Source organism: Pongo abelii, chromosome 4 (genome assembly GCF_028885655.2).
Source record: "Pongo abelii isolate AG06213 chromosome 4, NHGRI_mPonAbe1-v2.0_pri, whole genome shotgun sequence".
NCBI classification, from domain to species: domain Eukaryota; kingdom Metazoa; phylum Chordata; class Mammalia; order Primates; family Hominidae; genus Pongo; species Pongo abelii.
This window is the reverse complement of record NC_071989.2, coordinates 177,295,849-177,321,116: the sequence shown is the minus strand read 5'-3', so window position 1 is coordinate 177,321,116 and position 25,268 is coordinate 177,295,849. Positions and strand designations below refer to the sequence as shown.

Sequence of the window (25,268 nt, the reverse complement as noted above, 5' to 3'; positions counted from 1 at the left end):
TTTTTCCCGTTTCCCGCAGCCCCTGGTAACCACCACTATATTTTCTGTTTCTATGAATTTGATGACTTTAGATACCTCATATAATTGGAATCATATAGCATTTGTCTTTTTGTGACTGGCTTATTGAACTTAACAATGCCTTCAAGGTCCATCTGTGTCGTAGCATGTATCAGAATTTTATTCCTTTTTTGTTGTTGTTTTTTTGGAGGTAGGGTCTCACTCAGTTGCCCAGGCTGGAGTGCGGTGATGTGGTCATAGCTCACTGTAATCTCGAACTACTGGGCTAAGAGATCCCCCTTTCTTTTTAAGGCTGAATAATATTCCACTGTATGGGTATGCTACATTTTGCTTATCCACTCTTCTGTTGACGGACATTTGGGTTACTTCTACCTCTTCACTATTGTGAGCAGTGTTGCCATGAACATGAGTGTACAAATAATTCTTTAAGAACCTGCTTTCAGGCCGGGCGCGGTGACTCATGCCTCTAATCCCAGCACTTTGGGAGGCTGAGGCGGGTGGATCATCTGAGGTCAGGAGTTCGAGACCAGCCTGACCAACATGGACAAACCCCATTTCTACTAAAAATACAGAATTAGCCGGGTGTGGTGGCATATGCCTGTAATCCCAGCTACTTGGGAGGCTGGGGCAGGAGAACTGCTTGAACCCAGGAGATGGAGGTTACAGGTGAGCTGAGATCGTGCCATTGCACTCCAGCCTGGGCAACAAGAACGAAACTCTGTCTCAAAAACAAAACAAAACAAAACAACAACAACAACAACAACAAAACCCTGTTTTCAATTCTCCTGAATGTATGTGCAGAAGTACAATTGCTAGGTCATATGGTAGTTACATTTTAAATTTTTTAGTGGAACTACTATACTGTTTACCTTAAGACTTGCTAAGGGAGTGCTTATAATCCCACCAACAATGCACACAAGTTCCAATTTCTCTACATCTTCACCAACACTAGTGAAGATGTTGGTGTGGTTATTTTGTGTGGTTTTTTGATAGCCATCATCCAAATACGTGTGAGGTGGTATCTCATTGTGGTTTTGATTTGCATTGCTCTGATAACTAGTAATGTTGAACATCTTTTCACATGCATGTTGGCCATTTGTACATTAATTTTGCAGAAATGTCTATTCAAGTCCTTTCCCCTTTTCAAATTGGGTTATTTGATTTTTTTGTTGTTGAATACCCATTCTGTGTTACTTATATTAAGCACTAGGTTCTGTGTTATGTACTGAGGATAATGATGGTCCCCACCTGGTTCCACCTTCTGGGAGCCAGCACTCTCCCAAGGAACTCAGGAACTGAACAAGTAATTAATTCCAAGTAAGGTAGAAAACTGCATATCATTTCTTCTCCACTAAATTTGCAAAAGTTTAAAAAATTGACAACAAATGCCATTGGTGAGGTTATGGGGAAATAGGCCCTCTCTCACCTTGCTCGTGGAAATGTAAAATGGCAGAAACCCGATGGAAGGAATTTAGTCATATCTAGCAAAAATATAAATGCATTTTACCCTTCGACCGAATAATTCTCCTTGTAGCTGTCTATCCCACAGATACACCTGCAGAAACCTGCACAAGTACAAAATGACCCACAAACAAGAGTCTTCATTCTGACCCTCTTGTAATAGCAAAAGATATTTTTTTTTTTTTTTTTTTGAGACAGAGTTTTGCTCTTGTTGCTGAGGCTGCTGGAGTGCAATGGCATGGTCTTGGCTCACCACAACCTCTGCCTCCCAGGTTCAAGCGATTCTCCTGCCTCAGCCTCCGGAGTAGCTGGGATTACGTGCCACCACGCCTGGCCTTTTTTTTTTTTTTTTTTTTTTTTTTTTTTGTATTTTTAGTAGAGATGGGGTTTCTCCATGTTGGTCAGGCTGGTCTCGAACTCCCGATCTCAGGTGATCCACCCACCTCAGCCTCCCAAAGTGCTGGGATTACAGGTGTGAGGCACCCGGCCAACAGCGAAAGATTTTAAACGACCCAAAGGTCCAGCAACAGGGAACAGACTAAAAGAACTATAATCTATCCATACAATGGAATATTATATAGCCGTGTAAAAAAGAGGAAGATCTCTTTTTACTGATGCAGAGAGATGGCCAGGCTATATTGTTAAGGGAAAAAAATAGCATGGTGCAGAAAAGAATATATAACATGCTACCTTTTGTGCAAGAGAGGGGGTAAGTATATCTGTGTCTATAGTCTATCTATATACTGCACCATGTTTGAGGTGCCAGAGGAGTGAACATGATCATATGTACACAAGAAATAATGGAAAGATGAAAAAGAAATTAATCAAAGTGGTCACCTATATAGGATAGGTGGTGAGGCTGGGGTGGGGAGAGAGCATGATTTCTCTTCAGTAAACCTTTCCATACAATTTTTCTTTGAATTATGTAAATATATCTCTTAAAATAAAAACAAACTATAACAAACTAACCTGACTGACTATAAGCTCACAGAGAAGGGAATTATTTCAAGTGACTTCATATTTTTACTGTTTTTTTTTCCCCCTACACCCTTCCTAGAAATTACTACAAACAAATTAATCATTCCTCAGAGGCTTTATTGTTTCAACATGTGCAAAAATGAGCCCTGGTCAGGTTTGGGAAGGTGGTCCGCTCACCTTCCCCTAACACACCAGTGTCGGTGGGTGGAAGGGGCTACCCAGACTCTGTGCTGATGGGTGGTAGAAATACCAAATGCCAGTTTGCAAAATGGACCTGTAGCCAAGTGTATTAATCCGTTCTCACGCTGCTAATAAAGGCATACCCGAGACTGAGTAATTTATAAAAGAAAGAGGTTTAGTTGACTCACAGTTCAGCATGGCTGGGGAGGCCTCAGGAAACTTATAATCATGGCAGAAGGGGAAACAAACACTTCCTTCTTGACATGGTGGCAGCAAAGAGAAGTGCCGAACAAAAGTGGGAAAAGCCCCTTATATAACCATCAGATCTCAGGAGAACACACTCACTATCATGAGAACAGCAGCATGGGGGTAACAGCCCCCATGATTCAATTACCTCCCACCAGGCCCCTCCCACAACACATGGGGATTATGGGGGCTGCAATTCATCAGGATGCACTGGAATGTGGCAGGGCTGTGCTAGGTCTGGGACAGTGAAAGGTGGTTTCTGAGAGCACAGTGGTGAGTGGGGAGAGGAAGAAAGCACGATGCTGACACTTCACTTGTTTAGCACCAGCTTCCTCATCTGGAAAACAGGGAAAATAACTCCTACCTACCATTGGGAGGATCAGAGGGAATTAAATGCTTGGCACACTTCAGACACCCAGAATAAATGTACATATATACAAATATTTGTCTAATACTCATTTATTCATTCAATAAAAACTCCCTCAGCCCTTTGCAGACTCTGGAGACACAGAAGCATGTAAGATATGATTCTTCCCCAAAACGGGGCTCATGGTTTCCTAGGGAGATAGACAGCTATTTGGATATTACAGTTCAGAACACGCCAGGCCATGTGTGAGGTATGAGGGGAAAGGACCAGGATCACAGCTTTGAGGTGTAACACCTCCAGCAGATTATTATTAATTCTAACAAGATATACTGTTTATCTGGGGCCGGCTCACAGGTGTGAGTATTGTCTACTTCAGTAAACTGGATGCACTTTTGAGGGCATTTACGTATTCATTCATTCATTTATTCAACACACAAAAATCTGCTGAGAAGTCTTATGTGCCAGGCACTGTTCTGGGTGCTGGAGATAGAGCAGAATTGAAGGCAGATAAATATTCCTGCCCCATGACCTTATATTTGCGTCTAGGGGACCTTATATTTGCGTCTAGGGGAATCAGATAACAACTCCATAGGTAAACTCCATGCTATGTTTCATCGAATCTAAGATGCCATCATTTAAAAGTGTACCATTATTTTATGCACCAAGAAAGAGAAATAGTTGCCAATGAAACTATAACCTGTCATCTAGTACACAGTGCATCTTGATTTCAGACGTAAAATGTAAAGATAACATGTACTCTAGAATCTATGACGTACAGCGAAATGTTAGGTGATAAAAGGTGCTGTAGAGAAAATACTACAGGGAAAGGGGCTAGGAGGGGATAAGACAGCAGAGAGGGTAACGGGATTTATATAGGGTGGAAGACCTCACTGAGAAGGTGACATATGAATATGGTCCAGAAGGAGGTGAGGGAGCACCTAGGAGGACAGAATGCCAGGCAGAGGACACACAGCAAGTGCACAGGCCTGGAGGGGAGCACATGTTGGTGTATTCAAGGAACACGAGGCTGGAGGAAGAGTTTTGGGGATATAATCCCAGAGATAGGAAGTGGTCAAATCCCAAGGGGCCTTGGAGGCCAGGCAAAGGACACAGGTGTTGACTCTAGGTGGAGACATAAGCCATCATAAGGTTTTAGCAAAAGAATGGCATGCACTGATTTACATTTAAACAGGACTAGTCTGGCTACTCTGTTGAAAAAAGAGGAAGGGGAAAAGGACAGAAGCCGGGAAACCAAGTAGGAGATGGCTGCCATCATCCAGGTAAGGGAAGACAGTGGCTTGGGTCTGGGGAAGCGGTGAGAAGTGGAATCTAGGGTTCTTTTGAAGGTGGAGCTAAGAGGATGGGGTGAGGGAAAGAAAGGGGTTAAGGATGACTGCAAGGTGTCTGGCCTGAGCAATGGAAGAATGAGATTGCCATCGGCTGAGACAGCAGAGACACAGGATGAAAGGTCAGGGGCATTCTTGTAGCCATGTTAGTTTGAGGTCCTATTTTATGTTTAAGTGAAGATGCAGAACAGGCAGTGGAGATACAAGATTCGAGGCGAGTGGGGAGGCCCAGGCTGGAGCCCTGCACTTGGGATGTGTTTGCAGCTGGGAGATAAAATGAGATCACCAAAGAAATGAGTAGAAAAGGGGAGGATCAAGGACCCAGCCCTGGGCCCTCTGACATAGGGAGGTCAGGGAAATGAGGAAGAATCAGCAAAGGAGACCAAGATGCTAGAGGTAAGGGGAGAACACTGGAAGAGCAAGGTAACCAGGAGGCCAAGCAAGGGCAAAGGAGGTTGAAGGAGGTGGAGTCAGCAACTGCGGCAAGTGTAGCTGGCAGGTCCAGAAGGAAGATGGAGAGCTGGCCTCTGGTCTGGTAACAAGGAGCTCACTGATGAACATGATGAGCGCACCCTCGGTACAAAGATGAGGGCCAGGCCAGGCACGGTGGCTCACGCCTGTAATCCCACCACTTTGGGAGGACAAGGTGGGCGGATCACTTGAGGTCAGAAGTTTGAGACCAGCGTGGCCAACATGGTGAAACCCCATCTCTACTAAAAATATAAAAATTAGCCAGGTGTGGTGGCGCGTGCCTATAGTCCCAGCTACTTGGGAGGCTGAGGCAGGAGAATGGCTTGGACCCGGGAAGCGGAGGTTGCAGTGAGCTGAGATCACGCCATTGCCCTCCAGTCTGGGCAATAGACTCTGTCTCAAAAATAAAAAAAAAGAAAAAAGAAAGATGAGGGCCAAAGTCCACGTGGATTGGGTTACAGAGAGGAAGGGAACACCTCTTTCAAGTTTTTCTATAAAGAAAGGGAAAGGAACAATGTAGTAGTTGGAAATGGAAATGGGGTGAAAAAAGTTTTAGGTCGGGTGTGGTGGCTCACGCCTGTAACCCCCAGCCCTTTGGGAGGCTGAGGCGGGAGGACTGCCTGAGCCCAGGAGTTCAAGACCAGCCTGGGCAACATAGTGAGACCCCATCTCTACAAAAAATACAAAAATTAGCCGGCCATGGTGGCATGTGCCTGTAGTCCCAGCTATGGGGGAGGCTGAAGTGGCAGGATCACTTGAGCCCAGAAGGTCAAGGCTGCTGTGAGCTGAGTTTATAGCACTGCACTCCAGCCTGGGCAACAAAGCAAGATCCTCTGTCAAAAAAAAAATTTGGTTTTGTTTTGAGCATGGGAGAAATAACAGCTATGATGATATACTGATAGGCTGGATCCAGTGGAGGAGGGAAAATTGAAGATGGAGGAAAGAGCTGAATGGCTGCTGGAATAATGTCCTTGCGAGAAAATGGGGGCGGTGGCCTCAGACAGGAGTGCAGAAGGCCCATCCTCAGAAGCCAGGGAAATGGCAGAACCTGCAAGAACAGCTAGATATGGTGAGGGGGCCCTCTTCTGAGTCTGTCCTCTCTTCTCTCCCTGAGAGAAGTATGAATTAGTCATTGTGATGAGTGGGTGAGTAAATGGTCCAGGGAGATACAGTATAATTTCTGGGCAGCATTCAGGGCTCATGGGAAGTGAGTGATCACCATTTCCAAATGACACCATACAGCGTGGTTGTGTGCATTTTTTTTTCCAGTTGCTCAGTTGGAGAGGAGGGGGCGGAGAGTTCGCTTTGACAGGGCTGGGTTTTGCCAAGTTAGTATGCCAAAGTGAGAGGAGGCAAGGGAATGGTTGTAATGGTGAACCATGGGATGTAAGTGGGGCCTGAGAAGCAGGCTAGCTCGAGAGAGCCCAGGCTGGGTGGTATTGAGCTCAGCAGTAGAGCAGTGGGCAACTAGGCCCCCTGTGATGCCATGCAGGGCATTTGGTGGAACTGTTGCCTGCGATATTGGGAAGGTGGGCTGTGTATTCCTCCAAACCTGTAATCTGGGTCTGGGGGCATGAGAGACACTCATAGTAACCCCCTGAGAAGTAGCATGGTGAGATGGCTACACATAAGGAAGCTGGAGTCTCTGTTCAAATCCAGGCTTTGCCATTTTCTCCTTGGATGACCTGGCAGGTTACTTAACCTTTCCGGGCCTTGATCCCTTATCTTCCTGGGGCCATCGCGAAGATTAAATGAGATACTGCACACGAAGTTCTTAGCCCACTGGTAGACACATAGACTCGGCTCAGTACAGATGCTGCTGCTGCCTGGCTGAAAACAGACTGGGGATTCCACACACCCTGCTGCCCAGAGTCTCTGCGTGGGAGCGGACAGGCCCTTTTTCCTCCCATCTCACTTCCTCTCCTCCAGCCACCAGAATACGACAGCCTGACACTCCATGTCCCCACCGTATACGGGAAAGGAGGTTTCCCATTGGCCGCAGGCAGAGACAAGCCACAGTGAGATGAGCGCTTTGGCTGCTGCCATGGCAACCAGCAATGACCAGACTTCAATTAGGAAGGAGGAATAAAAGGCATCCAATTAGGAGAAGAAAATAGGATTGAGCCTCTTCTCGCTTAGGAATGCCCAGGGCCAAGGGAATGCTTCGCTGGAGGAGCCCAGGCTTGCCAACCCCTTCAAGTCACCACCCCCACCTCTGGGCTCCAGGGAGCCCTGTGCTGGCAAAGAGACAACACAGAGGCGCTGTGTGGACTTCAGAGGTAGACCTGCTGGGGTTCAAATACGGCTTCTGCCACTTTCCTAACTGTGATAGGAAAGGTCTTTCACTTCTTTGTGCCTCAGTTTCTCCACTGGAATACGCTACCTATTTTGCAAGGTTGGAGTGAGGATCAATAGAGGTAATGGGCTGGGGGTGGTGGCTCACACCTGTAATCCCAGCACTTTGGGAGGCAGAGGCAGGTGGATCACTCGAGGTCAGGAGTTCAAGATCAGCCTGGCCAACATGGCAAATCCCGCCTCTACTAAAAATACAAAAATTAGCCAGGTGTGGTGGTGCACGCCTGTAGTCCCAGCTACTCTGGAGTCTAAGGCAGGAGAATTGCTTGAATCTGGGAGGTGAAGGTTTCAGTGAACGGAGATCACGCCACTGCACTCCAGAGACTGAGAGCGGGACTCAGTCTAAAATAAAAAAAAAACAGATAATGCACGTAAAGAGCTTAACTCAGTGCCTGCCATATAAACTGCATCCTACTGGCATTAACTATTGCATTATTGTCAGTAACAACATCAATGGCAGTGATGCTGCGTTGTACCCAGCTAAGAAGGAGAGATGGGAACTGATATCCAGTGAGCACAAAGTGCAAAAACTTTGCTGCTCTACATTCTTGCTACACAAAGTGTGATCCAGGAACCAGCAGCATTGGCCTCACCTGGGAGCTTGTTAGAAATGCAGAATCTCAGGTTCTGCTCCAGACTTGCTGAATCAGAATCTGCATTTAGCCAGAGCTCCAGGTAACTTGTGTGCCTGGCACAGTTTGAAGCGCTGCTTCAGTGCCTTATTTAGTCTTCAGAGAACCACCTCCAGGAAGGCAGTATGAGCCAGATTTTACAGATAAGGGAACTGAGACTGAGTACTGAAGACTGTGAGGAGACACAGCTGGAAGGGCAAGCCTAGTGACAGCCCCAGGCCACAATCCAAGGATGTGGCCCCACAATGCCATGATAGAGAAGGGTTTTATAGTGCATGCAGATCAAGGCAAGGATGGAGAGCAAAGAGATTCCCTTCTCTGGGCAAAGGTCTGTGATTTACAGCAGGAGAAAGGGGCAAGCCCTCCGAGAAGGCAGTGAGAGGCTCCACATTCCAGCTTCCAGACATGGAGGTAGGAGAGGCTTGGAGAGGTGTACACATCTTGTTTCTCCCCTTTGCACGTACCCCACATTTTCCTCCATCACTTCAACCCATCCATTTCCAACACGGCCCTCCTCACAGTTTGTTTACATCTAAGCCATCAATGCTGGCGCCTTGTCTGTTTGGTTCCCCACTGAATCCCCAGCCCCAGACACAGGGGTGGGGACACAACAAGCTCCCAGGACAGATCTGAGCATGAGTGGAGCGAACTTCTAGGTATAGTGCCCACGCTTGGGCTCCTTTGTGCCCACAGTTGAGTTATCATTAAAATACTCTAACACTAAATGGCATCAGGGTTAACAAAGCCCTTTACTTCTTTTAATTCACTTGTACATCACAAGCCCGAGTTAGCTATTATATAAATCCTCCTTCTACAGATGGGAAAGCTGAGTATCTGTCTGCACTTGGGTCTGCCTGTCTCTTAGGACACAATGTACCTGGGCTACTTCATCCCCAGTCCTGACTCCTGCCAATGCAGTGAGAGATAGAAGCCGGAGGAGGTCAGTTTCAGGGAGGAGACTAGCAATGGCCCCACTCAACGAGAACCCACTGTGGATCAGACACTTGAATAGGTGCTTTACGGGGGCTATCTCAATCCTTATAAAGATTCTTCTAGTGGACATGATGGAGGCATTATCATTTGCATTTTATGGATAAGAAAAATGAGGATCAGAGATGTTAAGTCCCTTGCCCAAGGTCATCCAGCTATACAGCAAGTGGTAAAGCTGGGATGTGAATGCCTATGTGTTTGTTTTCATTATTCTGTGCTTTTTTTTTTTTTTTTTTGACACAGGGTTCTGCTGTTGCCCAGGCCAGAATGCTGTGGCATGATCAGCTCACTGCAGCTCAAGGGATCCTCCCATCTCAACCTCCAGAGTAGCTAGGACTACAAGCATGCACCACTATGCCTGGCTAATTTTATTTTTTGTAGAGATGGGGTCTTGCTGTGTTGCCCAGGCTGCTTTCGAACTCCTGCACTTGAGTGATCCTCTGGCCTTGGCCTCCCAAAGGGTTGGGATACAGATATACACACAGCCATAGTCTGTGCTTCTTATCTAATCTCTCATGCTGTATAGTAAAGCTGCGGTATGTGGCTCTTTCCAGGTTCTGGCAGTTTTAAAAGGCACTTTCAGGTCCATTACTCTTCCTCTCGTGAAAGAGCTCCTTCCCTCCCACTCTAAGTCTGAGAACAACATTCACCTGTGGAAGCCTCGCTGCCTAGAATCCAAGATGAGCCTAATTGATAGCACAACCTGCGTCTCCTTTGAGCCTTCTTCCTGAAGCTCAGGGTAGACCAATCCCCATAAACACAGAAGGCCAGCCAGCCAGCCAGCCAGTCAGACATGGCCCTTACCAGGCACTCTTCCAGATGGCTCCTGTCGGTGGTACAGACATCGACTCTTAAGGTCTTCTGGTGAAGGGCTGGATAGGACATGGATACCCAGAACACCTCATTGAACACTAGAGTGTCTGAGGCATCCAGGGGCCGGGTCCGGAACAGGCAGGTAGTGCTTTCAGAGCAAGGAAGGACAGCCACGCGGATATTCCTAGAGGGAGAAAGAACCGCAGGAAATCTTGGGTCAGCCCATGTCTAGGGATAAACTGTTGGACTAAACAGCTGCTGAAATCCCTAAGCAAACAACAGTGGATGAGAGTTTGTAGAAGTGAGGAATCTGGGGAATCAGGCCCCTATACACTGGAAGGAACTTTGACAAATCGAACAAAATTCCAGATGCATGTGTCCTTTAGTCCAGACCCTTCACTTCTAGGCATTATCCCACAGATGCCCCTGCATGAGTACCAGTGAGCTATGGAGGAGGCTATTCAGCCTGGCACCGTCTGTGTGGGCAGAAGACTGAAATTGACCCAAGTATCCCATCTTGTCTTCCTTCCGTTTTGTCCGCCTTCCTGCCCTTTCTTCTTCCCACAAGTGCCACCCTCACAGGCTGGCTGAGTGTAGACCACAGACACATAGGCTTCTGTTGCCACCCTCCAGGCCTTACAATCGGAGAAAATTTGGAGGCAGATGAGTGCAATAAAGGACAAACCCATCTACCATGGGAGGAGCCCACATGCAGACAGAGCAGGTGTTTGCATCCTATCAGCATCAAGGTAACATGCAGTCACACCCCTCGAAGAGAAGCACAGTGACTGGTGTTGACTCTTGGAAACAGAAGACCTATCTCTCTCTGCAAGAAACACTTGAGCTTAGGAGAAGATAAAACAGACTGTGACAATTCTTCTCCACGAGGCTCAAAGTCCAGGAGGGTAGGGCCCAGGAAGGATCTGCTCACCACCTCATTCCTAGAGCTGGCATGCAGCAGGTGCTCAGCATGTAATGGGGCAGGAATTCACACAGTCATCTAGAGAGTGCTTGTCTTTACAGTTGGTGTGTTTGCCATTGTGCCTGTATTCACATGCACAGCACTGACATTTAGCATCACAGTCATATGCAGTACAAACCCACAGTGCCTTGACAAGGCCCATAACTGGATTAGGACAGGGCAGAAAAGTGACCTCCAGAAGGTGAGAGTATGAAATACACCCATCCAGCTACATACTCACACTTTCTGGTCTTGTTGCTGCAACAGAGCAGAAAGGTTACTCAGCTGGATGATTAATATTGCAAATTGCTTATTCTTCTCATCATACCTGAAATGAAAAGGGGCATATGAAGTACCTATTAGTAACACACTCATCTCTCTCATTCCTTCTCTCTGTTAAAAGTCACAGGACGTGGCTGTTGGCTGCCCTGGGGACTATGGTGAGCTCAAGAGCACAGGCCCAGTGCTTTGCTGCCATGCAGGGATGTAGAGCTAGAGCTGCCAATTGTTTGAAAAATTTTTTTTTGTTTTGAAACAGGGTCTCTGTCATGCAGGTTGAGTGCAGTGGCATGATCAGGGCTCACGGTAGCCTTGACCTCCCAGGCTCAGGTGATCCTCCCACCTCAGCCTCCCAAGTAGCTAGGACTACAAGTGTTCACCACCACACCCAGCTAATTTTTTGTATTTTTAGTAGAGATGGGGTTTAATCATGTTGCCTGGGCTGGTCCTGAACTCCTGGAATCAAGTGATCCCTCTGCCTCAGCCTCCCAAAGTGTCAGGATTATAGGTGTGAGCCACCGCGCCTAGCCAGTTGTCTGAATTTTTAAAAAGAACCCATAAGTATGGGTGAAATTTCATGATATGGAAATGTTGTCAACTAATTCCTATTTAAAAATATTGAAGGCCAGGCGTGGTGGCTCATGCCTGTAATCTCAGCACTTTGGGAGGCCGAGGCGGGCAGATCATTTGAGGCCAGGAGTTTGAGACTAGCCTGGCCAACATGGTGAAACTCCATCTCTATTAAAAATACATAAGTCAGCTGGGTGTGGTGGCACACACCTGTAATCCCAGCTACTTGGGAGGCTGAGGCAGGAGAATCGCTTGAACCCAGGAGGCAGAGGTTGCAGCAAGCTAAGATCGCACCACTGCACTCCAGCCTGGGTGACAGGTGAGACCCTGTCTCAAAAAAAAAAAAAAAAAAAAAAATTGAGATCATATCATCGCCCAACAAAAGAAAACAAAAAGAACAACCATGTGTGTATTGACCCAATCTGGGCTGCAGCCCCCAGTGATCAACTTCCGTCCAGATCAATGAAACCTAGATGGGATGGAAAGACAAAAGCCATAGCAACAACGAACAAACACACTGAGAGGCAGGAGGTCTCAGTCCCGGTCCTGGCTCTGCTACCAGCCAGCTCAGTGAGTTGGGCCAAGTCATAAGGTCTTTTAAAACCTCATTTCTTTTATCTGTAAAGCGGATGGCTGGGAGGTGAGGAACGAATCAGCATCCCTTCAGTTAAGAAGCTGCAATGGCCAGCAGGTCCTGCTGGTGCTGCCTTCTACGCTGGGAGGCTGTGAAGGTAAATGCTGGGGAATGCTGTGGATGAAGAAGGGACCCCACACAGACCGTTCCTTCTGTCCTCCTTGTCCTTGTCACTTACTTCAGGGCAATCTGAATTCGGGTTGCACCCACTGCTTCCGATTCGTCACTGTCAAATGCAGCAGCTTCTGAAGCACCCAGTCTGAAAGGCAACAGGGGAGGAGGAGTTAGGCTTCCCTGAACAAACTATTCTGGAAGGCTGAGGTTACATCCCCAGGAAGGAAAGTTGGGGTTTGCTCAGCTTCCCTCCAGGTCCTTTTTTTAAATTTTAATTAAAAATTTTTTTTTGAGAGATGGGGGCTCACTATGTTGCCCAGGCTGGTCTCGAACTCCTTGTGTCAAGTGATCCACCCACTGAAGCCTCCCAAGTAGCTGGGATTACAGACTCACACCACTATGCCCAGCTTAGACTCCTCTCTTAAGGGGCCTTCCCTTTCTCTAGCGCTTGCTCCTTAGCCATATACCTTTTTCGTAGCTACCACAGAACTAGCACTCCCCCAAACCTAAAGCATCTCTAACCCCAGGAAAAGTTATGCTGTCTGTGCCTTGGGCTGCCAAGAGGAAGGTGGGGTCACTCCCTCTTGGGGCTCCTGCCACACACTGTGGGGGCCAAAACCTAAGCCACTCCACAGGCCTAGGCTCTGGATATTCAGAGTTCATGGCTTACAGGGCCACAGAGAGAGCCAGCACCCAGACACCTACCTCTGCACGGAAGCCTCGTACACACCACTGTCTCCAGCCACTGACTCATCCGATACGGCGGCTGAGACACAGGCCACTTTCAGGCCACACCCCTGGGCCGTATTCACAGCTAGGGAAGGAAAATGGAAATGCAGGTTCAGGAACCAGGAAACTGCCTTTGCAACTCCCAATTTTGTTTTGTTTTTGAGGCAGGGTCTCACTCATCCAGGCTGGAGTGCAGTGGCACAATCATGGCTCACTGCAGCCTCGACCACTCCGGGTTCTGGTGATCCTCCCACCTCCGCCTCCCAAGTACTGGAACTACAGGCATGTGCCACCATACCCAGCTAATTTTTGAATTATTATTATTTTGTTGTAGAGATGGAGTTTTGCCATATTGCCCAGGCTGGTCTTGAACTCCTGGTCTTAAGTGATCTGCCTGCTTTGGCCTTCCAAACTGTTGGGATTACAGGCATGAGCCACTGTACTCCCAACACTTTGGGATTTTGGGAGCCTGAGCTCCCAATTTTGATACACTCTCTATGAATGAAAGACGGTTCCACCAAATTCCAACCACCTCTAAATGCTAAAGCAAAAAAAATTTGAAAAAAGTTTGCTTTAGGGTGATGGAAGGAGTCACATGTGATTTTGTGTTTTACCATCCCAAGCTCTGGAGTCGAACTGCCTGGATTCAAATCCGGTTCCACCACTCACTGCTTCATGACCTTGAGATACTGACTTAATCCTGTTGAGCCCCAGATGCCTCATCTGCAAAACTTGGATAATAATACCTACTTATGGGGCTGTTGAGAGGACTCAGCGAGACATTATAAGGGAAGTCCTTAATATACAGATTAGTGCAGACAGGCATAGTGCTCTGCAAAACTCATTACAACTATCCTTATTGCCACTACTGTTCCTATCACTGTAGATATCCATACTTTCAATGGCAAAAACCACAATTACTTTTGCACCAACCTAACAGAGCCATCCCTACCCACCTGGGGCAAAATAATAGCCCCTGGACCCTCAGGACAGAGAAGGGAGAGATTAAGCACCCGTTCTTCCACTGTCTATCCCTTTCCACTCCGAATTCAGCTCCTCCTCTTCCCTACCCTTAACAGGGGCCCTTGAAAGTCTGATCTGAGGCTCATAACTAAGCACTCAACACGTGCTGCACATTCCTTCCTTGGCCAAGTAATGAACACTCACGATGTGCCAGGCCCATTGCCATGTTCAGCACTACAAAGATGAATAAGACAGTTCCTGACCTCCTTGTGGCACGGAAGGCCAGATCCAGATCTTACAACCTCACAGCTAACACTTCTGAGCACCTGCGGACAAACTGGAGAAGGGCAAGGGCTCGCAGCATTGAGCGGCACAGAGTCCAGGGCATGGCAGGCTGGGGACGGCAATGGGTGACAAGGCAGGTCTGGGAGACTGCAAGTGCTGGCGATGGGGAAGCTAAGCCTGTGTCCCATGCCTGCTGAGCCCGCGGAGACCTCCTGCTTTCAGACCCACACATCTCCACCCTCCACTAAACCACTTAAGGAGATTAATTTGTCTGCTGACTGAACAGCGGCACTAATCACATAACCTGCTTAGCGTCTGAGCTCTGCCTGGCATTGCTCACTGCAGGGAAGGCTTCTGGAGATGGCACGAAGGAAATGCCATCCCGAGAGCTGTGTGTGCCCAGCCTAATGTGCTGTCTGAGGCCCACAAGCCCCAAGGACACTGTTGGGGAGGGGAGAGGAGGGGGTCACTTCACAGGACGTAGCTGGGGTCTGAGTGTCTTGACTTGGCTTAATATTGCCATCAGAGGCACGCTCCTTGAGCCTTGTTAGAGGTTCCACCTGCACCCCCTCCTCTCCAGGGAACAATTTTCTGAGGCTTGCCACCTGCTATAGTAGGGCGCTTGCTTTTATTTTGAGAACACTCAGCAAGGCTCCCTTCCTGATGAGGGATACCCAGGGATCTCTCAGCTCCTCTTCTAAGGAAACCACTGGCACTCAAAGCCTTTTGTTAACAAGGAAACCTCATTTCCCTACCATGCTCCCACTGGCCCTTGTACACACATGGATAATTCTGGGCACAGCAGCAGCACTCCTGCCCATGCCTGGAGCCACAGGGCTGATATAGGTCTGGCTGCTTCTAGCTGGCCTCACCTGGAGCCAGGAGCGCGAGCTTTTTGTAGACAGAACCCGGCACATGGATAACAGTGTGGGTTCTGAGCAGGTGGTCCTTGTGCCAGTCCTGGTCTTGCCATTTCACTCTGTGGGACTAACCTCAGACAAGTCTTTTAACCTCACTGTGCCTCACTTTTTCCATCTTTAAGATGGGGATAAAAGGGGCTGGACTTGGTGGTTCACGCCTGTAATCCCAGCACTTTGGGAGGCCAAGGTGGGTGGATCCACTGAGGTCAGGAGTTCGAGACCAGCCTGGCCAACATGGTGAAAGCCCGCCTCTACTAAAAATACAAAAAAAAAAAAAAAAAAAAAAAAAAAAAAAATTAGCCAGGCATGGTGATGTGCACCTGTAATTCCAGCTACTCGGGAGGCTGACGCAGGATAATTGCTTGAACCCAGGAGGTGGAGGTTGCAGTGAGCCAGGATGGCACCACTGCACTCCAGCCTGGGTGACAGAGTGAGACTCCGTCTCAAAAAAAAAAAAGGAGATTAAAAATAGCACACACTTCCCAGAGGTGTTGTGAGGCTTAAATGAGTAAATATACAGAGAAGGACCTGAATCCTAAACACCTGTACGCTATATAGCATAGCTATGATTATTGTGAGCTATTAGTACTGTGGCCAGGAAAGCCAAGGAGGCCCAGGTGAGTTTACTGAGCATCCTACTCCGTCCTGACCTTCACACCCAGAGCCAGATGGGGTTCGTGGGGCCCCAAGCACCAGGAGTTGGCATGAATGTGCATGCTGAACTGCCTCCCAGCCTAAGGCATGACAATAAGGGGGTTGGGTTCCGGGGCCAGCAAGACTCAGGTTCCTATCCCTGCTTCCTCACTTGTTGGCTGGGTGACCCAAGGCAAGTGACATCACCTCTCCGAATCTCCAATTCCTCATCAGTGAAATGGACAGAATAGAAATAACTGATTTCACCATATATCAAGCACATTGCCCAACTCATAATATATCCCCAATAAAAGTTAACTATTATGATTTATTATGTGGTTGCTGCTAAAGATAAAAAGGTTTTCTCCTAATAAATCTTAGCTGTCAATGTCAGCATCATCTTCTATTTTGAAGATTCCAACTTAAATTCCGACCAACACCAAAATGTTCTTTCTGACCCCATGCAGAATGGGAGTCAGATCATATCATTCCTGGCTTCAAACGGTCACATGGATCCCCAGTGCAATTAGGATAAAATCCAAACTCCTTAGCACAGCCCACCAGGCCTTTCAGGATCTGGACTCTTGCCTAGTTCTCCAGCCTCGTTGGTAACCCCCTACCTCTGACTCATGGCTTCCTGGCTCCCCTTCTAGTCCCTTGCTCTGACCTCAGAGATTTTGCTCTTGCTTTTCCCAAGGCTGGCTCCATCTCACCATTCAAGACACCCTCAAATGTCATCTTCCACAACCCAACCTGCCCCGGCAGTCCCACCTCCAACCAGAAAGGCTGGATCACATTCCCTGTTTTATTTTCTTTGTAGTGCTTGTTTGGTTGCAGGTTTATTCCCTGTGCCTCCATTTGAACATAAGCTTCATGAGAACAGGGACCCTGTCTGTCTTCAACACAGAATCCTTAGTGACCAACCCAGTGCCTGGCACACAGCATATCTATAATAATGGATAGATGAATCCATGTATATCCATTAGCACAGGATGATCTGACATTTAGTTTTATAAGGCGCTAAATGTCTGTTGGAGGACAGAATCTACTACTGAAAACCCTTCACACAGGACTTCAAAAATACTGAGTTAATAAATATCCACTGAATAAATATACTTGCCATACAAAGACCCAGCACACAGAAGCAGTCAGTAAATATCAACTAGAATGATCACTGGCGGTTCTGAGCACAGAGTATCTCTTTCCCTCCTCCTGGTTCCCACCCTCTGGGCATGGTGCTCTCTACCTTGGCCCAGCTGCTTGCCCTCCGTTCCTGGTTCCTCCAGCCGGTATCTTTCCTGGGCGCTGTTACCGAGGCTCAGTTCACAAAGAGTGGCACTCAGCTCCGGGTCTTCAAACTCCAGGGAGTTGAGGAAGGCATCACCAGCCAGAAGGGGGTCAGCCATGAGAGGGGAACAGGGTGGGGAGGGGGAGGAGAGAGAGGAACGTGGGGATAGGGAGGTCATGGACTTTGGGGTGCCAGACAGGGAACGCAGAGCCTGCAAGCGGCCACCTCCCTCTGCCTTCTGGGTCTTGGCCACCTCATCCTCGTGGATGGTGGTGATGCAGCCCGAGGGCCGGAAGCCGGTGGCCCCCTCCAGGAGCAGGAACTCCACCTTGCTCTGCAGCTCTGAGTCCAGCTGCTCAAAGGGGTCATAGCAGAGGTCAGTGAAGCTGGCTGAAGTGGAGGAGTCCAGGCTGGATGCAACCAGGGAGCCCCGGCTGGACGTGAGGGATCCGGGGCTGCTGCCTGAGGACAGGGACTGCATGCTGCTTGAGAGACTGGGACACAGGGAGGGGAAGGACAGTGAGACACACACAGTGAAGTGGGCCCCCTGAGACCTTCTGCTGAGCTCTGGAAAGTACCATGACCTCACTAGAATTGCTTGGCAATCTCTAGGGTAGACCCTTCACCCTCACTTCATGGAAAACTGATACCGCAAGAAGGCCACATAATCAAGACATGGCAGAGCTGGGCTTTGGACTCAAGTTATAGCTGCCTTAAAAGTCTACTTTTTCCTCTAAATCTGTTTCCCAAAGCTCCAATTGGCTACATTGCGTTTGTATGATATTTTTTCATAGTTGAATCCATTATGTAATAAAGATTTCTTCATATCTTTCTTGAAATCAACTCACTGTGTTTTTTTTTTTTTTTTGGAGATGGAGTTTTGCTCTGTCGCCAGGCTGGAGTGCAGTGGCATGATCTTGGCTCACTGCAACCTCCACCTCCTGGGTTTAAGCAATTCTCCTGCCTCAGCCTCCCAAATAGCTGGGACTACAGGTGCCTGCCACCACGCCTGGCTAATTTTTTGTATTTTAGTAGAGACGGGGTTTCACCATGTTGCCCAGGCTAGTCTTGAACTCCTGAGCTCAGGCAATCCGCCTCTGTCGGCCTCCCAAAGTGGTAGGATTACAGGCGTGAGCCACCACACCTGCCCCAACTCACTGTTTTAATACTTTAAAACATCTATATTAAAAGGAAACTTTACATCCTAAGTGTAATTTGAAAAGCAGTATCACTTACTACAAAGAGAAGGCCACCATTTGAAAAAAATCTAATGGAACAAAATGTTGTTATTAAATTCCACTGACGCACTGTTGTTCATGGAGGCCCAGGTCTGAGGCTACTTTCTCTGTGTTGTACAGGTAGGTGGCAGTGTGAGTTTCCTAAGGCTTTTTTTTTTTTTCTTTTTGGAGACAAGGTCTGGCTCTATCATCCAGGCTGGAGTGCAGTAGCACGATCTTGGCTCACGGTAAGCCTCCAACCGGGCTCAAGTCATCCTCCCACCTCAGCCTTCAGAGTAGCTGGGACCACAGGCAAGCACCAACACACCCAGCTAATTTTGTATTTTTAGTAGAGATGGGGTTTCGCCATGTTTCCCAGGCTGGTTTCAAACTCCTAAGCTCAAGCGATCTACCCACCTTGGCCTCCCAAAGTGCTAGGATTACAGGTGTGAGCCATGACACCCAGTCGAGTCTCCTAAGACTACTTACTACCTGCCTGGGGTCTTCTTTGTGCTATCAGTCTGGAGAGGTCAAGACTCCTATTCCTAGCCACACCAGGCCATGCCCGAGTCTGCTGACAATCCACTTGCTGTGCTTCTAAGCATCCACTCTCAAGCCACAGAGGACAAGTGAAGGGTAGAGCCTGGGCTGGGACACTGGGGACACCCATGTCTGGCCATGCCCAGGGGAGCAGTGGCCTCACTGCCTACCACTTACCTTTTCAGCTGGGAGTGCAGAGTTGCCACCTGCCGAGTGGCTTCTTCCAGTTCTCTCACAAGCTGGTTCCTCTTACTGTTTAACTTTAACCTGGAGGGAGAGAAAGCATGAGAGGGATGCCCCGAAAGAAAGCACAGGCATGCACTCTTACCCATGTACACCCAGACCCACAGGCACAAGAACTTTCCACAAGCATTTGACCAAGGCATCCGGGGAGCTAGAGCTTCCACATACATTATAATCCTATGATAACTGCAATATCACTCACCCACTATATATATATATATATATCAGGCACTCTGCTAGGAACCTTAGGACACTGCCTTAATTCAGTCACACAATAATGCTTCATAGTAAGAATGATTTTTACCACTTTACATACGAGGATATCGAGGCCCTTAGAGTTGTATAATTTACCTAAAGCTGTGGAATTAGTGGCAGAAATAGGATTTCACCCAACCATACCCTCCTTTTCTTCCTTCCTCCATCTTTCAGCTCATATTTACTGAGTGCCCATTTTGTACTGGACCCTGCCTGTGGCACTGGGGATAAAGTAGTGAGTGAGCACCGTAGGACTTGTTTCTGTTCTTATGGGGCTTACATTCTACTGGGGAGAACTGATATTAAAGAAATACTCAAATATCTAATTAACACAGTGTGTGACAAGGTCCATGAACAAAAAGTACAAATGGTAGAAAAGAACACAAAAAGAGAGGCCCAATTTGAACTGGCAGGTGAGCCTCTTCCAGCCAAGTGACTCTGTGGCTGAGACTGGTGGTGTGTACCCTGCCCTGTCCCTCGACCATTTTCCCAGCCTTCCCTGTGGCCGGGTGGGCAGGGCGTATGACCAAGTTCTGGCCAATGGGATGTGAGCACTAGTAGTTAAATGGGTGTGTCTTCTTCACTGTCTCTTGCATGGACTCTTGCGGACTCAAAGGGGAGGTGTCACAGATGGAAAGAGCCTGAGTTCCTGAATGACCACATGGAAGGCTGCCTGTTAACTGGACATACCTAATTAGACATTATATGAACAAGAAATAAACCTGTTGCGTGAAGCCACAGAGACTTTGGGGGCTGTTTCTTGCAGCAGTTAGATTCCTGACTAGTAGAGAAATTTAAGGATGGATAATGGACAGCAGTTGGCTAGGAAAAGTGCAGGAGGAAAGAACATTCCAAGCAGGGGCCTTAGCAGAGACCTTATCATCTTGAGGTCACCATGACTGCGGGGAGGACAATGGGCAGGAGGCTGAAGACTTAAGGCGGGGAGGGTGGCTGTGAGGTGTAACTGAGATGGTGGAGGCTTGAGCAATGCAGAGACAGAGACAGTGCCTGGGCTGCAGGAGCGGGTGAGGCTGAGGGAGTAAATGTGGAAGACTGTGTGGTTACTGCTACGGGCTGCCAAGTGGCCCTGCAGATGGCATCTGCTAAGAGGAGAAGGCTGAGGCAGGAGAACCCGGGGGAAGAGAAGAGCTGTATTATGGATATGTGGGTATGAATACTGAACAGGCAGGCTGCCATAAAGGTCGGGGTGGGGGGATCCCTATCAGATGGATCACCACCTGAATGAGATTACCATCTGTTCTGGCTTGATTTTTGTCCCCCGAAATCCTACATCGAAGTCCTAAGCAGCAGTACCTCCAAATGTGATTGTATTTGGAGATAGGGCTTTTAAGAAGTAATTAAGGTAAAATGAGGTCAGTAGGGCAGACTCTAATCCAGTATGACTGGTGTCCTTCTAAGACCAGATTAGGGCACAGGCACGGGGGAAGACCATGTGAAACGGAGGGAGGAGAAGGCCATCTACAAGCCAAGGGAAGAGACCTCAGAAGAAAGCAACCCCGCTGACATCTGATCTTGGACTTTTAGCTTCCAGACTGTGAGAAAATAAATGTCCACTGTTTAAGTCACCCAGTCAGTCTGTGGTACGTTGTTACGGCAGCCCTAGTAGACTCACGCACCATCTTAGGGCAAAATACAGAAGCAAAAACAAGGGACGGCCTAGGACCAAGCTCTGAGTACACACAACATTCCGAGGTTGGATGGACTGGCAACAGTCAGCAAAAGAGATGGAGAGAATGGGACCAGAGAGTCGGGAGAAGTTAGTGGATGTGATGGAATGTCACAGAACTGGAAGCAAAGATTTTCACCCAGGCATGCCTGACGCCAAAGCCCAATTCAGTAAACTATCTCCCTGGAGACAAATCCTTGTGTTTGGAAGAGACCTTTGGCTTTAGGACCATATCTCAGCCCTGACCTCTCCTGAACACCCCATGGAGGGCAGCTTGGGTGGACTCCAGGGTGTGTCTTTGCCCCTGGAATGGCTCTCCAACCCCTGGAGTGGGCCCACTACAAAATAAAGGGCCCTATCAAGCAAGCCTGTGCCCTCACAAACTCATGACCTGGGCTGCTCTCGTGTGTCTACTAGACTAGTCTTTCTCAGCCTGTGGCCCACAGACTACCTGCATCAGAAAGTGGGGAGTGCTTATTGAAATGCACATTCCTGGGCCCTACTTTGACCTGCTGAATCAAAAAGCCCAGGGGTAGGGCCCAGAAATCTCTCTTTTCATTAAGCCTCCCAGGTGATCTTTAGGCACACCAAGTTTTGCAAGTTGCTGCACTGTACGGGGATGGCAGAGAGGCAGAGGCTGTGTCTTGCTCACCCAGCACCTACCACCCAGCACAGTGCCCACCATGTAGACATGCTCAATATTTGCTGAATGGATGACTTATTCTCCAGATGAAGCAGGCAGAATTTATGAGCTCTGCTGAAAGACCTGCATGTTACTGTACCTTCCATGGACAGATGTGTTCCACGGTTGGCCTCCATCCCCTCATGTCAACCTGCTGAAGAGGGGATGACTGACTCGTTGGTCCCTGGACTAGGGAGTGAACCTAGGATACAGCTAACCCAGCCTGGGGCCTGGGAGAAAGGGCTCACTTCCATGGAAAAGCCAAGTCATGCCATCCCTCTACCCACATATCCAGGCCCCCAGCACATGTCCTGCAGTAAAGACCAGAGCTTGCTCTAGACACAACGGAAAAGTGTTGAGCGGTGGGTTGGGCTTGTTACTGGGCAACTAAATATGTGAAATTACAGAAGAGGCAACAGGAGCAGCAGGCAGAGTGGTCTTGGCATGGTTCTTGGTCAGCTCAATCCCTGGCACTGTTCTTCTAGAGTCCTGCCTGAGGCTGGGGTGGGGGTGCACAGTGGGTTGGCAGACGGAACCCATAATAAACAAAATCCTTGACTTTCAACAGAATGAACAAGGCTGTGGAATCTCTTGACCCAATATAAAAGGAAAGCTCAGGAACAGTTGAGGTCCAGGATCAAGGAGCAGCTGGCGCTCACCATTTTTACCTTGGTTTTCCTCTTCTCTGTGGGAGAAAAGCCACAGAGGTGTGTGCTGGGAGTAAATGTGGGTCCCCAGTGAAGCCTCAAGAGGATGATGAGGGGTCTCGGAGTTGGGCTGCCATGACGTCCTGGCATTAGGGGCTAGCTACTGCTAGCAATGCACAGGCGCTGAGGCCACCTCCCAGTGGCATTGGGTTTTGCAGGATAGATGGCACATGTGTGTGATGCCTGGCACATGCTGGGAGGCCAAGAACGCATCAAGCATGGAGGCAGGCAGAGGATCCAGAAGGTGGGGCTGGAGTCCCCACAAGCTGTAGCTCAGCACCTTGGGTGCTGGTTAAAAATGTAAGAACCTGGGCTGCATCTCAGGCCGGAAGAATCGGTCCCTGGGGTGGGGCCAGGGAGCCTGTGCGCTAACGAGTATCCTGCATGACTGCACACCAACTCTGGGGAGCAGTGGGGAAGGCCCTCGGGAAGGAGGGGGAGGCAGAGGGTAGGATGAGGTTTGTTCGGATGCCTGTGAGTCTGACTGATTTGTGAGCGGGGTTTGGCAGGTCCTGCAGTCAGCCTCTCCTGGATGTGTCTATTCCTGTCCTCAAAGGCACCTTGAACGCGAGGCTGTTGTGTGAAGATGAGGAGCATAATAATCCCATTTTGAGAGAGACAGAGTAGAGAAAGAGGAGCGAGGGGAGACAGAGAGAGAGAAACAGAGACACTAAAAATAAAGATACACACACATGAGAAACAAAGACAGAAGGGAAACAGAATACCAGAGTCAGAAGGATGAACACAGACAGACTGACATGGAGCTGGAAGGAAACAGCTGCAGACACAAAGACAGCTGGGGCGGCTTTCCCGTCTCCCCAATGTGGGAGACCCACAGCCATGAGCATGGTACCCCATTCCTGTGGGCCTCCTCCTTAGACTCCTCTTAGGGCACACATGGCTGCCTGCCTGCATGCCCTCCAGCTTCCCTACCACTGCATTTGCCCCAAGCACCCTCCTACCAGGCCCTCCAAGCTGCCCGCTCAGCAGCTGCAGAGGAGTGGAGGTTCTGGCCTCCCTGTACTAGCTATGTGAACTCACTGCTCCTGAGGAGCCAACAGACCTTTGAAAGATGGGGTTGAAGGCAATAACAGAAGGCCTTCTGAGTGGCGAGCATCCTAAAGTGAGCACAGCCTCTGGAGCTAGCAAACTTGTGGTCTTCTAATACCAGCTCTGGCACTTAGGGATCTCGGGTGAGCCTCAGTTTCCTCATTTTTAAAATGGGGATTAACCTCAGGGTTCCTGGGAGGTTTAAATGAGATTATATAGGCTACTGTCTGGCACAGGACGGGAGCTTTTACATGTGGTATATCCTAGGGGTCCCTAAGAGCCTCCAGTTTGAGTTTCAAGAAACCAACGATTTTACAGAAGGGAAGAACCTCAATTCACAGCCTGGTCTAACTGCCTGCCTTCAGACTATATATGTATTTAATGTAATTACAGTAAATCCTCAACATTGTAGATAGGTTCTTGCTAACTGCAACTTTAAGCAAAATGATGTACATCAAATTCTCAAGTAATGTCATTTTTTAATAAAGTTGATGGAGCTGGGTGCAGAGGGTCACGCCTGTAATCTCAGCACTTTGGGAGGCCGAGGCAGGTGGATCACCTGAGGTCAGGAGTTTGAGACCAGCCTGGCCAACATGGTGAAACCGCATCTCTACTAAAATACAAAAATTAGCTGGGTGTGGTGGTGCACACTTGTAATCCCAGCTACTCGGGAGGCTGAGGCAGGAGAATTGCTTGAACTTGGAAGGCGGAAGTTGCAGTAAGCCGAGATCGTGCCACTGTGCTCCAGCCTGGGTGACAGGGCAAGACTCCATCTTGAAAAAAATAAAAATAAAACATAAAGTTGATGGAAAAAAATTGGTTTCATTGTATGTAGTTTTGCTTAAAGTCACAGTTTTCCAAGAACCTACTAACAAATGTTAAGTGAGACTTAATGTATCCTGTTTCTTCCCTATTATGCAAGTGAAACCCAAATTGGTCAATGACTTGCTCAAGGTCAGCAAGTGAGAAGTGTGTTGCTTTTGACCCAACAAGGAGTGAAGCTGCCATGAGTCTTCTCTTCAGCTGCTGGCTGTGGAGATGATGAATAGCTAAGGGCTTCCCAGTGGCAATTACAGGGTCTGGGAGCAAGTGAGGGACCCAGGGAATGGGTATAAAGACCAGGAGATATACACAGAGGCCTAGTAAGGGTCTGCCCAGGCCAGCTAACCATTTATTCTTTCAACGAACACTAAAGGCATGGGGGCATATAGACACAGGCCTTATCCCCAAAGTGCAAAATCCCAGAGAAAGCAGAATGGAGTCGTGGTGCTAAAGAAGACTTCTAGCAAGGTGTTTCCAAGGGCTGCAGAACACCAATTATTCAAGCTCTGTCCTTCTCCTTCTCCCACCAACTGGTGGTGGATCAGGGCTAATCAGCTGCTGCTGCCAATGAAGAATGGAAGAGAGGAAATGGATATGCTTTAGACATCACTGCTAGCAGTTCTGACTAAGCAACTAGTGCGGAGAGATTCCTACCATCGACGAGTCAAGGGGGTCTCTGAAGCCATGGGAGGCCAGGCAAGAACTTAGGGAACCTGATCCACCTGGCACCATGCCATCTGCAAGTGGGGCCTGCTCAATTTGCTAGGATGGTACTGCAAGCTGGGTGCCTTGGAGCGCGAAGGTTCCCTGGAAGACCCATGATGGGGTGACA

At 48.4% G+C, this 25,268-nt stretch overlaps 1 protein-coding gene across 9 annotated transcripts in view; it reads right to left on the bottom strand.

Moving 5' to 3' along the window:
- WWC1 (WW and C2 domain containing 1) overlaps positions 1 to 25,268 on the bottom strand; it is a 179,417-nt gene that overhangs the window by 30,103 nt on the left and 124,046 nt on the right. For all 9 annotated transcript variants that reach the window (XM_024247451.3, XM_024247452.3, XM_024247454.3 and 6 more), the window contains 6 exons: positions 19,168 to 19,257; positions 17,192 to 17,727; positions 13,121 to 13,229; positions 12,480 to 12,560; positions 11,060 to 11,146; positions 9,849 to 10,041 (listed from right to left, as the gene is read on the bottom strand). In XM_024247451.3, the coding sequence (XP_024103219.1) occupies positions 9,849 to 10,041; positions 11,060 to 11,146; positions 12,480 to 12,560; positions 13,121 to 13,229; positions 17,192 to 17,727; positions 19,168 to 19,257 (1,096 nt within the window). The remainder of the gene's footprint in view (positions 1 to 9,848; positions 10,042 to 11,059; positions 11,147 to 12,479; positions 12,561 to 13,120; positions 13,230 to 17,191; positions 17,728 to 19,167; positions 19,258 to 25,268) is intronic.